This window comes from Arachis stenosperma, chromosome 8 (assembly GCF_014773155.1).
Source record: "Arachis stenosperma cultivar V10309 chromosome 8, arast.V10309.gnm1.PFL2, whole genome shotgun sequence".
In the NCBI taxonomy this organism is placed as follows: Eukaryota; Viridiplantae; Streptophyta; class Magnoliopsida; order Fabales; family Fabaceae; genus Arachis; species Arachis stenosperma.
The window spans coordinates 17,915,739-17,930,905 of NC_080384.1; the positions used below are offsets into that span (position 1 = coordinate 17,915,739).

General features: G+C 36.4%; 1 protein-coding gene across 7 annotated transcripts in view; it reads left to right on the forward strand.

Moving 5' to 3' along the window:
• LOC130943465 (BEACH domain-containing protein B) overlaps window positions 1-14,957 on the forward strand; it is a 31,150-nt gene extending 16,193 nt beyond the window's left edge. For all 7 annotated transcript variants that reach the window (XM_057871354.1, XM_057871353.1, XM_057871352.1 and 4 more), the window contains 19 exons: window positions 3,248-3,503; window positions 3,719-3,910; window positions 3,993-4,208; window positions 4,337-4,513; window positions 5,366-5,478; window positions 5,607-6,068; window positions 6,181-6,394; window positions 6,865-7,086; window positions 7,208-7,678; window positions 7,770-8,081; window positions 8,187-8,633; window positions 8,715-8,761; window positions 8,882-8,975; window positions 9,751-9,957; window positions 11,059-11,184; window positions 11,287-11,658; window positions 11,778-12,009; window positions 12,305-13,072; window positions 14,446-14,957. In XM_057871354.1, coding sequence (XP_057727337.1) covers window positions 3,248-3,503; window positions 3,719-3,910; window positions 3,993-4,208; window positions 4,337-4,513; window positions 5,366-5,478; window positions 5,607-6,068; window positions 6,181-6,394; window positions 6,865-7,086; window positions 7,208-7,678; window positions 7,770-8,081; window positions 8,187-8,633; window positions 8,715-8,761; window positions 8,882-8,975; window positions 9,751-9,957; window positions 11,059-11,184; window positions 11,287-11,658; window positions 11,778-12,009; window positions 12,305-12,996 — 4,852 coding nt within the window. In that variant the 3' untranslated portion in view covers window positions 12,997-13,072; window positions 14,446-14,957. The remainder of the gene's footprint in view (window positions 1-3,247; window positions 3,504-3,718; window positions 3,911-3,992; window positions 4,209-4,336; window positions 4,514-5,365; window positions 5,479-5,606; window positions 6,069-6,180; window positions 6,395-6,864; window positions 7,087-7,207; window positions 7,679-7,769; window positions 8,082-8,186; window positions 8,634-8,714; window positions 8,762-8,881; window positions 8,976-9,750; window positions 9,958-11,058; window positions 11,185-11,286; window positions 11,659-11,777; window positions 12,010-12,304; window positions 13,073-14,445) is intronic.
• Window positions 14,958-15,167: the final 210 nt, after the last annotated feature.

Here is a 15,167-nt window from a genome sequence, read left to right on the forward strand (position 1 = left end):
AAAAAAATAAATAAAAGGTAAAGAGGTTGATCAAAAATTGTTCTACTACCATAACAACAACAAAGCGTTGTTCTACTAGGTGAGGTTGGCTACATAAATCAAACGACGTCAATGAGTTCTATCATGTATAATGTCTACAGAGAGATCATTTATATATAAATCTTGTTTGACCACTTCATGAATAGTCTTCGTAGGTCTTTCTTTATCTTTTACTCCTTGTCCATCTTTCATCTCATCCAAATCACTTGAGACGTGATTCTACCAATTTTTTCCACAATAGGTGCTATTGCAACTCTATCTTATTCAATTGTATATGACCACTCATTCATCTCAACATTTTCATCTCTGCCATATTTAACATGTTCGTGCTCTCTTTTGGCCGCTCAACACTCTGTATTATAAAGCATAGCCGGTTTGATAGCAGTGCGATAGAGTTTATCTTTAAGTTTTAAAGACACTTTTTTGTCACATAAAATCAGGCGCACTCCGCTATTTTGACCAACCTGCTTGAATCCTATGATTTACATTCTGTTCAATATCTCCAATCTTCACCTTTGTATTAAGATTTTTTCTTCGGCGGCCGGATTTGCATTCCATATATTCTGTATTGCTACGGCTTATGCGCATATCATACACTTCTAGAACTTCTCTTCATAAATTCAACTTCTTATTTAGATCTTCTTTTGACTCTCCCATAAGGACGATATCATCGACAAAAAGCATGCACCATGACACATGCTTTTGGATATACTTTGTGAATATTTCCAAGACTAATGTGAAAATGTATGGACTTAAGAATAATCATTGGTGTAATTCTATACCAATAGATAATTTCTGTCACACCACTTTGAGTCTTCACACTAGTTGTAGTCCCATCATACATGTCTTTAATTGCACGAATATATGCGATCCTTACTCTTTTCCTTTCCAAAACTTTCCATAAGACCTCTCTTGGCACCCCATCCTACGCTTTTTCCAAATCAATAAATACCATATGTAGATCTGTTTTATTATTATGATATTTTTCCATCATCCTTGTTAACATGTATGTAGCTTAAGTGATGGATTTATCTAGCATAAAACCAAATTGGTTCTCTGTTACTTATGTCTTGTCTTAGCTTCCGTTTCATCACCTTTCCCATAACTTCTTGGTATGACTCATGAGCTTGATTTCTTTATAGTTTTTGTAACTTTGTATATCCCCTTATTTTTGTGGATAAGTACCAATGTGCTCTTTTTCCCCTTATCTGACATCTTTTTTTACTTTAAAATCTCATTGAAAAGTTTGATTAACCAATTGATACTTTTCTCTACAACGCTCTTCCAAATTTCAATCAGAATATTATCGGGTCCTATTGTCCTGCTATTTTTTATCCGCTTTAGAGTTTCTTTTACCTCGAAGTCTCAAATCCTTCGATAGTAATCGAAATTTTGATTTTTCTTCTTCGTGCATAACCGACCAAGGACCAAGGCTCGGAAGAGTCTTCTGTTTTTCTTTAATTAACTCATAAAAGTAGCTCTTCCACCTTTCTTTGATCTTCTCATCTTGAGCCAAAACCTCTCCGTCTTTATTTTTTATGCACTTAACTTGATCTAAGTCTCTCGTTCTTCTTTCACGACTCTTTGCGATTTTATACATATTTTTTTCTTCTTCCTTCATGCCTAAAGACTGGTAGAGACCCTCATATACTCTTGTTCTTACTTCACTTACAGCCACTTTTGTCTCTTTTTTAGCCGTCTTATATTTTTCCCAAGTATCTCCCTCCACATCTCTTCCGCACTTCCATTCCCTTCCCACTTTGGCTCTTCTTCTGCCTGTCTTAGGAAATTTCCTTGTTCCTCATCTTTTATTTGCCAAGTTCTTCGTATGACGTCTTTTCCTCAACTTCTGTTCAACGTGAAAATTTATGACGAGCATCTTATGTTGTGTTGTTAAACTCTTGTCCGAAATACTTTTACAATTAATCCAAAATTTATGGTCGACTCTCATCAACAAGAAGTTGATTTGAGAGCTTGTCATACCATTCCTATAGGTTATAAGATGTTCATCTCTCTTTTTAAAACATATATTTGCGATGAGAAGGTCAAAAGTCGAAGAAAAGTCAAAATAGTTTTACTTTCGGTATTGACCACTCCGAAACCATGACCTCCATGAATAGTTCTATACTTCATCACTTTTCTTCTAATATGGCCATTTAAATCTCCTTCTGAGAAAATCTTATCTTGTGTTGCTCATCCGAACCTACTTGTGGTGCATAGGTCCTAATCACATGAAAACTACCTCCTTCCGCCACAAGTTTGATAGAGATGATATGATCACTCACCTTCTTGGCATCCACTACGTCCTTCTTCCATTGCTTATCCACGATAATACCTACCCCATTCTTATTCTTCACCTTTCCTGTATACCAAAATTTGAAACTGGAGGTATCCAACTCCCTAGCCTTTGCACCGACCCATTTTGTTTCTTGTAGCCACATGATGTTAATCTTCCTTCTTATCATGGTATCTACTACCTCCATAGATTTTTTTGTTAGAGCGCCTATGTTCCATGTCCCAAATCTCAATTTTCTGTTACTCTGACCTTTGCCTTTATCTTTTTCTTTGTGAACTAACTTATTTACCATCGTCCGTTCACAAAAACGTGAGAACCTTTGCTCATTTAACACTACACCCAGGCACCGATGCAGCGGCTCTTGCTCATTGACACTGTACGCGAGCCGTACAATGCGTTGCTTCTGGGCAACGGCCTAGCTTTAGCGCAATAACATCTTTGATCAATGTCATGAAGATTCGACTAAGTTTTTATGTTGGTTGTCGAATGCCTAACACAACCCTCCTCTTTTATCCGGGTTTGGGACCGGCTATGTACCGCAAGTGTAGCATAGGTGGAGTTATCAAAAATTGTTTTACTACTAACAGAAAAACTTATGCTGAGAGGGGAGGATAAGTAATCCTCCTTAAGTAACAACAGTATGGAAAATAACAACGAAAAGGGAGGATAGTGTCTGAATTTCTAATTCTTAGGCAACAACCATTTTACACTTTCCAACAGTATTATTATCAATTTGCAGCCATTTGGTAGTTTTGGGTAATATTACTGGGCTCATTGATATATCTTCTTTTTTGATAATAAAAAAAGGGTCAACTAGTTTATGGATTTGAGTTTACATATATAGTTGTAAAAAAGTAGGCATTATAAATATCAGGTTCTTATATTTTCTCATTTTTTTCTTTGTTATCATAGAGAATCTGAATCCATCAGGTTACTGAGCTTACAGTTCATAGGAAGGCTTTTAGTTGGGCTACCATCTGAGAAGAAGGGAACAAGATTTTTCAACCTCCCAATGGGACGACCTAGATCTCTTTCTGAAGGCCAAAGGAAAAACAGAATGCAACCAATTTTCCTAGCTATATCTGATAGACTGTTCTACTTTCCACAGACTGATAATCTCTGTGCCACGTTATTTGATGTTCTTCTTGGTGGTGCTAGCCCCAAGCAGGTAATGTGGAATATAGACCCCCTCATGTTTCTTTTCTCTAATTTGGTATATTCTGACAATAATCATATGTGGAATGGCACTGCTTCCTTTTGCAAGCCTTGGGTCGTGTACTTAAAAATGAATTCAAGTACAGTAATATTGCAAACTACGGAATTTGGCTATTTATTATTTGTTGTCATGTTCTGTTAATCATGGAAGGAACTAATGGCTTACAGGTTTTACAAAGGAACAACCAATTTGAGAGGGTCAGAAGCAAGGGCATTACTACCCATTTTTTACTTCCTCAAATGTTGCCACTGATTTTCAGATATCTGTCTGGCTGTGAAGATGGACTTGCAAAAATTAAAATTATCAGAGATCTACTTGATCTTCTTGATTCAAATCCTTCCAATATCGAAGCTTTTATGGTATGACCGTTGTTAGTTCGTGTTTATTTATATATTTGTTGATACAGTTGACAACCTGTTTCATTGATAATATTGTTAATAGGAATATGGGTGGAATGCATGGCTTTCATGTTCTCTAAAGCTTGATATTTTAAAAGACCACAATGTCCAGTCACTTGATCAAAGTGAAAATAGCATGGATCAGCTGCTATTGGTGAGGAACTTGTTTTCTCTAGTTCTCTGTCACTATTTGCATTCTGTAAAAGGTGGTTGGCAACAATTGGAAGAGACAGTCAATTTCCTTATCATGCACTCTGAAGTAAGCCTGAATCTGACTACACCTTGACATTGTAGATTTTAGTAATGTATGTTATTCTAGTCTGGTTATTATGGTCAGCGCCATATACTTATTCAAGTCATGGCCTTGTTTAAATATTCTCTTTGTAGGATGGCAATTCGTGTCCAAATTTTCTTCGAGATATGTATGATGATATTATTCAGAATATGGTGGAGCTGTCAGCTGTGGATAATATTTTCATTTCACAACCCTGTCGAGATAATACGTTGTATTTGCTGAGACTAATTGATGACATGCTGATATCTGAGATTGACAAAGAACTCCCGGTATTGGGTTTATCTGCATCCTTTATGTATGAGGCTATGTTTGGTATATGGTTAAATTTCTATAGAAAAAATTTCATTAATTAATTACTTAGGGATCATAATTGCTCCTTCCTTAAAAGTTAAACATGTTTGATAAAGAATAAACCATCCAAATTAGAGAGGAATGTTGCACTGGGAGAATGGTTACACGAAAAATCTGAAAATCATCAATTGTAACCGAAATTCAATTCCCTAATTTTCTAGTTTGGTTAACTTTCAAACAACATGTTTTATCATAGAATTCATGTACTCAAATTTACTCTTGTTTGTACGTAGCCTGAGTTTCCCACTAAGTTGGGCATTATTGCAACTCCAATATCATTGAAACAACTGTTTTTTAGGTGTGCAAAATCCATACATCAACTAGATTGCTTAGATGCTAGGTAGACTTGGGTCATCAGCATGAGTTCAAGCCATTTTAATTCTTCTGAGCCATATGCAAAGCCAAAAGTGCAGCACTCTATTGCGACATAAATTCTTGTCTTCCTTCCCTTTATGATGACAATAGTTAACTTTATTCCAACAATGGGCAATTGCAAAGATGAACAGTAACAAAGCACCCTACCTGAAATGTTCAAGCTGAGAATAATTTTAGAAACTAGATGTCTCCAGACTGACTTATGGTGTTTATGATGGCTCAAAGAGATACTACTTTATAAGGCTTTTGAGTCTTTATTAGATTGTGTTTGTCTATTTTTTGGCAGAGATATCCAAATGTTGCATCATGCTCCGATTCTATAAATGAGAATGGCTTTAGAACTTCTGTTCAAGATTTGCTTTTTTTCCCCCCCTTAAAAAGAAAATTTCTTGCAGTTCTTTGGAAGTGACTCTGAATTTCACCTTAACTTGGAAATGGAATCTCACAAAGAGTACAACTCCGCTTTAAAAGAAGTGCTAATAGGAGAGGCTGACGAACAAACATCAAGGTATTGAAATGATGAATCTTGCTGTCCTTCTTGTTTGCACTATCAACACTTGTGAAGAGAAAAGAAAGTGTTTTTTTTTTATGGTTTAGATCACATTATTTACAGTTTGGTCTTTTGTAATCTTTCAGAAAATCAAAGAATTTCAAGCCGCCAATGACAAATGATGATTCGATTGCAGAGAAATGGTGGAATCTATATGACAAATTGTGGGTTGTTATTAGCAAGATGAATAATAAAGGACCTAGCAACATGTTACCCAAAGCTTCATCGTTTGCAGGACCATCCCTTAGTCAAAGGGCACGTGGATTAGTTGAGTCATTAAACATTCCGGCCGCTGAAGTGGCTGCTGTTGTTGTATCAGGAGGAATTGGCAGTGCTTTGAGTGTAAAACCTAACAAAAATGTTGATAAAGCTATGGTTTTACGGGCAGAAAGGTGCCCTAGAATTATTTATCGCCTTGTTATCCTGTACCTTTGTAGAGCTTCCTTAGAAAGGGCATCCCGGTGTGTCCAACAGTTCACCTCACTTTTACCTTCCCTTTTAACTGCTGATGATGAACAAAGCAAGAGTAGGCTTCAACTTGTTATTTGGTAAGATTTTTCTTCTATATACACAGCCTGATCTTGAATGTTTAATTTTAATCACAATGGATTGTATTTTCTAGTTATTGTAGAAACTAAGCTTTGGTTTGGATGTTGCTAGGTCACTGCTTGCAGTTAGGGCACAGTATGGAATGTTGGATGATGGTGCTCGTATTCATCTCCTATCTCATCTGATACGAGAGACTGTCAATATTGGAAAATCGATGCTTGCTACTAGCATTGTGAGCAGGGATGACACCATGGATTCAAGCCATAACTCAAAAGATGCAGGATCCCTACAAAATTTGATTCAAAAGGATCGTGTTCTTGCAGCAGTATGGCCAAAATGCTATATTGATCAAAATAGTGTCTTCTGGTTTTTTTTTGTTCCCTATTTCTTTTGCTGTGTGTGTTGCAATAGTGGTGGTAGGTATGGGTTCCAGTGAAACTTAGGAAATTTTGAGATAGGTAAAACTGATATAGGTGATTTCAAGTATCAAAGATGTTGCACTTGTTCTTGTGGTCAAAATGATTTTTGCTAGTACTAGAGAATTCATAATGTCAAAATATTTAGATGATTTCAGCTAGCAAAGATGACTACAAATAGGAGATACTAGTCACTAGTTGATGGGTCAAATTGGTTATTTCAGCCTCTGCTACACTGAGATACTTCAGTAATTATAATTATATAACTGTTATTATAATGTATTTTTTTTATTATATGACACATTGTCTTTGCTGTATTCCTTTTTCTCTACATTAACTATCGTTATTTTTCACATTTTACTGATTTCTTCGGTTTCAGGTCAGTGATGAAGCTAAATACATGAAGACATCAAAGACTGACCGCGACCAGCAGATACAGGAACTCCATTCTAGATTAGATGAAAACTCATTGGCTGAATCTAGTAACAAGAAAGTTATTGAAGATGAGATACAAAATAGCTTGAACACTGTTCTAGCTTCGGATGAAAGCAGAAGAACGGAATTCCAGCTTACTTATGAGGAGGAGCAGCAGAATGTAGCTGTATACATAACATCCTTCTTTGTTCTTTTACTTATTCATAATAGCACTGCTTTTCTCCTCCTCCAATTCTTTTTGGTAAATGCTAAGTAAATTTGTGATAAAACTTGGATTGTTTTTACAGGAAAAATGGATACACATGTTTCGTTCATTGATTGATGAGAGAGGCCCTTGGTCTACCAACCCCTTTCCAAACCATGCTGTCAAACGCTGGAAACTGGACAAGACAGAAGATACATGGCGTCGTAGGCCCAAACTTCGACAAAATTACCATTTTGATGAAAATCTGTGTAATCCTCTTTCAATCACGTCTGCCGAGGTTGCTAGTCCAGTCAATGATAGTAATCCTGGTGTTATGGCAAACATATCGGAGCAAATGAAGGAACTATTGCTGAAAGGGATAAGGAAAATAACTGACGAGGGGTCCTTGGATGGTAATGAAACCAATACTGAAGTAGGTGGACAGAAGACACCGATTCTGTCTGATAATCCAGATTGTCAATCCTCTGACATACTTAAGGAGAGCAGTGACAGAAAGGATACTGGCCAAGATCGTAAAGACATTTCCTCTTCGTCTGATACAGAAGCTAGTGAGGTATGTGGGGGTACAGGGGAATATGATGCTATTATACTTTGAGGGAGTCTCAAGATGCATTGCTGATGTGATGTCTAATTTCCATTTTCAGGTGCTGGTGTCAGTTCCATGTGTTCTTGTGACCCCAAAGAGGAAATTAGCTGGTCATTTGGCTATCATGAAAAATGTTTTGCATTTTTCTTCTCAATTCTTGGTTGAAGGTACCGGTGGGTCATCTGTTTTCAGAAACTTTGATGCATCAACTAGTTCTGATGGGACCAAGTCTGATCAAAAGAAGTGGCCTGCTTCTGATATGGAACTCCAGAAGGGAATTACAGTTGGCAATGTAGAGGTTATAAATGGGAATGGTTCTTCTAAACTTATGAGATGTGTTAAACGCCATCGAAGATGGAGCATGGCCAAGGTTGATTTTATTGGTTTACATTATTTTCTTTAGTGTTTTTTTTTTTTTTGTAAGTTTGTATATTCTTTCTTTTTTGTGTAATTTTTGGTCTGAAATCTTTTTTAGATAAAAGCTGTTCATTGGACTCGGTATTTGCTAAGATATACTGCCATAGAGATCTTCTTCAGCAATTCAGCTGCCCCAGTTTTTCTAAATTTTGCATCTTTGAAGGACGCAAAAGATATTGGGAACTTGATAGTTAATTCAAGAAATGACTATTTATTTCCCAAAGGAAATGGAAAGAGTGGTTCTATTAATTTTGTTGATCGCCGAATGGCACAGGAGATGGCAGAAACTGCCAGAGAGAGCTGGAGGAGAAGGGAAATAACGAACTTTGAATATTTAATGATTCTCAACACACTAGCTGGAAGATCTTATAATGATTTAACCCAGTATCCTGTTTTCCCTTGGGTCTTGGCCGATTACTCGTCTGAGCTTCTTGATTATAACAAGTCATCTACATTTCGGGATCTCTCAAAGCCTGTTGGAGCACTCGATAATAAACGATTTGAGGTTATTTACTAAAGCATTGATGGAATGCTCTTAAAACTTTTTTAAGCATCATTCTTAGCATGTGCTTCTTCTTGCATTCAGGTGTTTGAAGACAGATACCGTAACTTCTGTGATCCTGATATACCCAGGTAATTATCCAGCATGACTGTAGAATTTACAATGGTCTTTTGTAGGCTGAAACCTAACATAAACACACATCACTTTTATGAATTTTGCTCACATGTTTTGGTGCATGTCTATGGATGCAGTTTCTACTATGGATCTCATTACTCAAGTATGGGCATAGTGCTTTATTACCTTCTTAGATTAGAACCCTTCACATCTCTTCACCGTAATCTACAGGTATCCTACTCTACTTCATTGCATGTCTTGATGCTTAATGTGGGTTGTTGACTTCTGGGAACTTTCATTAACTATACAAAAAATGGACTTTCATTAACTATCAACCCGATGCTTAGTTGGGAAATTTGCATGAAACATTAAGGTTTCAGCAATCTCAACAAGGTGTCTATTCTTTCTCTTTGCTATCCCAGTCTGCTAGGAAGTATGTGGACAAATTGACTGATGCAAAAAATTGCAATGTTACATAAAAAGAAAGATCAAAAGAAAAATATTCTTTCGCATTGTCACTAATAGAGTGAGTTAGGGAAGTGTCTAGAAGAGTGTCAAAGCCAGAAGTGGTTACTGATCTGTTAAGACAGTGCCAGCAAGGACAATTCCATCTAGCCAACTTGGATTTTCTTAACTGGCTTAAGCGTGACCCTCCTGGCCCTCTTCATTCTATACAGACTTTACTTGGGTTTTAATCTCGAATTTGGTCAGTACATGATCTATTATTCGCTTAAGCTTATGTGGGAAACGGGGAATTCGTATTTTGACACGATATTGAGGCCTTTGTTTCCAATGTAGTCATGTGTTCGATCCTTTCCACTTATTTTTCATAATTATATTGAGAGCAAACATGCATTCTGATACTTGAAAGATTTCTCTGGCATACTTTAGTTCTTTATAGTTCTTAATACTTACAGTGATTTTCTCATCCCCTCTGTTTTGGCTATGTTCTTCCCCGTTACTTACATTGTATCATGATTCATATTGCTACTGTTCTTTTGCACAGGGTGGTAAATTTGATCATGCTGACCGTCTTTTTCAAAGCATTGAGGGCACATACAGAAATTGCCTTACGAATACTAGTGACGTGAAGGAGTTAATACCTGAGTTCTTCTACATGCCTGAGTTTCTTGTCAATTCAAACTCGTATCATCTAGGAGTTAAACAGGATGGTGAACCTATAGCGGATATTTGCCTCCCTCCCTGGGCAAAGGTAGCCATTCAGTTTTCTTCAATACTGAGACATGTTTATATATGATGAGATCTGACAAATCTGTCCTAGCTGACTTGCCATTTTCTATCTCCATCTTTCTTGGCATCAAACATTTATTGGATTGTGTCTTTGTTGCAGTGCAAAAAAATGAACAGCTATCTGAAAATGATTTGTTTCAGTTTCACAAAATACAAAAGCTTCCTCTTTTTTTTAAAGATCTACAATAGCATACCACTAGACCCTTCATCATAAACTGTAATCTAGTTTTCATTGAAGAAGCATAAAAGGTAAATAATCCTTGTTCTATCCCATTCCCGTGACAATAAAATTTGTGATAATCAAGATAGGTGTTTTGAACTTAGGCATTTAATGATTCTGGAAACCCTATTACCCTAAGAGGTCAAATTAATAGAATGCACATCTTATGTGCCCCAAGAAAAGAGTTATTGTTAAGCTTTATCATAAACACCAGACCTCTCTAACTGAATATTTATAAGGTAAAGCAATGTGCATTACGTAATCCAAGCCATAGAATTGTGCTAGAATAGATTCTTATGGACCTTACAACCAATATAGAACATATGAGAATATGGAGGACAAGTTTTTTGAGGCTGTTACATAGAGGAAGTTGGTATGTTCTAAAGATATAGCATTCTTGTGCGTGGTTTTACTTCAGATGATAACTACAATTTTTGCACATCAATTAAGGATGAAGTGATTTAATATGGGGAATCAAAAGTGTAGCATATTCCCAGTCTTAATGACATTTTTCCTTTGTCCCCCCCCCCCCCCCCCACCCAAAGAAAAAAAAATCATTGTGTAAGGTCTACGTTTCAACCATTTTATTCTTTCAATTCAAAGTTGCTTTGAATGCAAGTATGACTTTGAATTCATGTCATGGCTAGAAGTCTATAATTATTTACTCTTTAGTTTCCAATGATTATATCCTATTCTCTTTTCCCACCACAAGATGCTTAGTTTCATGCATGCTTCCTTGTGATGGGATCTTTCCAATTTTGAAATTGTTCCGACCCAGATCTCCTTTCACCATTTAATTATAAGTTATGAGCAAAAGGCCTTAGTTTTATATTATTTGCATAGGGTTCACCTGAAGAATTCATTAGGAGAAACCGGGAGGCACTTGAAAGTGAATATGTTAGTTCAAATCTCCATCAATGGATAGATTTAGTATTTGGTTACAAGCAACGAGGAAAACCTGCTGTGGAGGTATGTCTCAATCAAAATTCATGTAAATTAGAGTTGGCTAAAACTTTAGCAGTCTTCAGGAATCAGGTTAGTGAAGCTAACATTTTATCATGCGGGTTATAGGCAGCAAACATCTTCTACTACTTAACTTATGAAGGTGCTGTTGATTTGGAAACAATGGAAGATGATCTGCAAAGAGCAGCCATAGAAGACCAGATAGCCAACTTTGGTCAGACTCCCATCCAGATATTTCGGAAGAAACACCCAAGAAGAGGGCCACCTATTCCGATTGCACACCCTTTACGCTTTGCACCTGATTCTATCAGTTTGACTTCCATCGTTTCTAATACTAGTCACCCGGCATCTGCTGTATTGTATGTTGGTCTTATGGAATCCAATATCGTTCTTGTAAATGACGGCCTCATCTTGTCTGTTAAGATGTGGTTGACAACACAGCTGCAATCTGGTGGAAATTTTACATTCTCCGGTTCCCAGGTTGGCTTTGGTTTTTACTATAGACTGAATTACAAGGTTTTGTAACTTAAATTTGTTTTACATTTTAGTAAAATTATGTCTGGTTTCATGACTAGTGGAACAACCTCAAACCACTGCAGGATCCATTCTTTGGAGTTGGATACGACATACTTTCTCCACGAAAAATCGGGATTCCCGTGCCTGAAAATGTTGAACTTGGAGCACAATGCTTTGTAACAATGCAGACATCCTCCGAGAACTTTTTAGTATCATGTGGCAATTGGGAAAATAGTTTTCAGGTCATATCATTAAGTGATGGCAGAATGGTACAGAGCATTCGACAGCATAAAGATGTGGTGAGCTGTGTTGCAGGTGTGTCCCATAGTGCTTAATGCCTTCACAACCTGGTGACTTTAATATATCACTTAAACCTGATTTGTGACTGCATGATCGATGAAGGTTTTTGTTGTTACTTCGGCCTCACAAGCCATAAGTTTCCATCCATTGTGATAACTTTATTCTAATATTTTTTCGTAGGTTCAATAACTGGCACTTCCCCAATTTCTATTGAGCCTTTTGGTGTTTATCTATTTATTTATATTTGCTGTTTATGGTGTTAAATCTCCTCTTGTATGCTTGTGCCTCACAAGATAATGGTATGCTGCAGTGACATCTGATGGAAGTATCCTTGCAACTGGAAGCTATGATACAACAGTGATGGTTTGGGAAGTTTTTCGTGGTAAAGCCACAGAAAAGAGGATTCGTAACAATCAGCCTGAATTGCCTCGTAAAAACTATGTAATAGTTGAAACTCCATGTCATATTCTTTGTGGACATGATGATATTATAACTTGCTTACATGTTAGTCATGAGCTTGATATTGTAATTAGTGGGTCAAAAGATGGAACTTGCATATTCCATACTCTGCGAGAAGGTAGATATGTAAGATCCTTACGGCATCCATCGGGCAGTCCAATATCAAAGCTAGTTGTTTCTCAGCGCGGTCATATTGTGATTTATGCTGATGATGATCTTAGTCTGCATCTGTATTCAATTAATGGGAAACATCTTGCTGCCACGGAATCTAATGGACGCCTGAATGCTATTCAATTGAGCAGATGTGGTGAGTTTTTGGTAGGTGCAGGTGATCAAGGACAGATTGTTGTTCGCTCTATGGACACCCTCGAAATTGTTAAGAAATATCAGGGAATTGGAAGGGCTATAACATCTCTAGCAGTAACGCCAGAAGAATGCTTCTTGGCCGGCACAAAAGATGGAAGCCTCCTTGTGTATTCAATAGAAAATCCTCAACTTCGGAAAACTAACCAAAACAGAAATGTGAGATCAAAGCTTACTTAACAGGAAAGATAACTACAGCATGCAGAAGATGTATGGAATTTTAACAGTTAGAGCTGACCTGTGATGACTGTTCCAGGTACAACACTGTCATTTATATCATATATATATACAAAACTATTTGTCCCCTTATATCACTTATTATCATATATATACAAGATTCCCAGGTGAACAACTTCCCGTCAATTTTGTCTTGGCCATGTTGTATAAGGAGAAATAGATACAAATTAGTCATTACTCATGCCTTTCAAATGTTACCTAATGGTCGGTATAAGTTTTCCGTGAAGCAAATTGGTGGGGTGAATTTTTTTTAATGGTAACAGTTCCATTTTAGTAGTATTGTTGACATCTTGGGATGCTATTTTCAAACATGCACACTTAGCCCTAATTTCTCTGTAGGCTTGGTAATTAATTTCTTGATAGAAAACAAATTTGAATGAGAAAGAGAAGGGTAAACACAGAGTAGGTAAGGTATTCTCACTGGAAGAAAGGATAGGAAAAATTATGCCTGTTGCATTACTTTTGTAGCAATGCTTGTCAATTTGTCTGCATATTTGCAATTGAACTACTGTAAGAAAACCATTTGCCGAACATAGTATTGAATTTAGAATTTAAAATATTGAGTGAAGGCATTTCTCAGGAATTCCTGTCAATATTTGCTCAAATTTGTCTTGCAATGGTATTTCTTTTATGTCTTTTCTACTGTAAAATTGTAATTCTGCTGGCAAATATTTTCTTTGCTGAAAAGAGAAATGAGCTTAATTAATCAGGTATCTGTTCCAGCAACTATCTAAAATTTAACCTTTTATCAATTAAATAACCTGTTCAATTTGAGTTATCCATTTATGGGTCCACTTAACGATCTTTCTGCTTTAGTCACCCATCATAAGTTGTTAATATGCACTCAAATTTTGTTAATTGAACTTTGCAAAATCAGAGGTGACACACTTAACACTTGAAATGCAAGTTATCATAGAATTTTCCTGGTAATTGTTTGCGAGACATTTGCCACGAAATTAGTTGTAAGCCCATTTTGCTGTAATTGAAAGATCCTCCTGAGATGTATCCTGTACTTGGTTCTCTAGGTTCATTTTATTGTCTTGTAATTTGATGCAATTCAGATTAGGAGCTGTTTTGTGACCATACTCTACTGCTAAGTGTAGTAGCAACTAAGTAGCTAACAAATGCACTAAGCACACTTGATGTCTTGAAATTTTTAATGTATTCAGTTTCGGAAACCTCGAAAATTTGTGGTTTTAATGAATTTGCCCCTTTTGCTTCCTAACAATGGTTTGTAGTGAACTCGTCAGAAACATCCTTTATGTATCTGCCTGTGTATTAATTTGTTATTCCATATGGTTTGAATAATCCACGGTATTTGAGTAATATAATTGCTGACATGCAAGTACGAATTTCCTAAGCATTCGTGAATATCCCACTGTTGTTTCACAGGTGCACGCACAGGCCAGTGATCACAAGTTTGAGGTTATGCCATGTTGCTTCCTTGCTGACCTTGTCATTTTCTTCCCTTCGGGGTTTTTGATGTCATCCCCTTCAAGTACTTAGCCTCTGTATAATGTGAGATAAAAGTGAGACCGCATGGTGGAATATAGCTAAAGCATATTTTAAATTCTTGCATGGAGTTGAAGAACTGGGTTGATTATCTACTCTCAGAAACACCATGATGGGACAGTAATTAGATTCCCTGAATCAGTTTTCTCGTGCCTTGAGTTGTTGAGAGGTGAAGACATGAGGTTTTGTTCATAAATGTACATTATATATATATATATTCGTCAATTCTGAAATAGGATTACTAGGTCTCTTGTGCGCTAAAATTGTAGCTATGAGCAATTATTTTTGTGTTTATCATCTGTTCACATAACACATAATATTATTGTACAGACAGGCTTGAATGCCATATCTTACAGCTGAATGCAAAAGGAGGACTGTTCGGCAGTGTGTCATATCTGCTCTTGTGCTAACAAGAAACAATTGACTTAGCTCTTTATGATAATGATTCTAAGAACAATTTAGGCTCGTTTGTAAAGCTTCAAAAGTAATTTTTTTGAATTTTTGACTTATGAAAAGTAGTAGTATTAATATTTGGTTCAATTTTCAAAATAAAATTGTAGCTTTCTAAAAAACTATTTAGAAACTTATAGAGAAATTAAAAA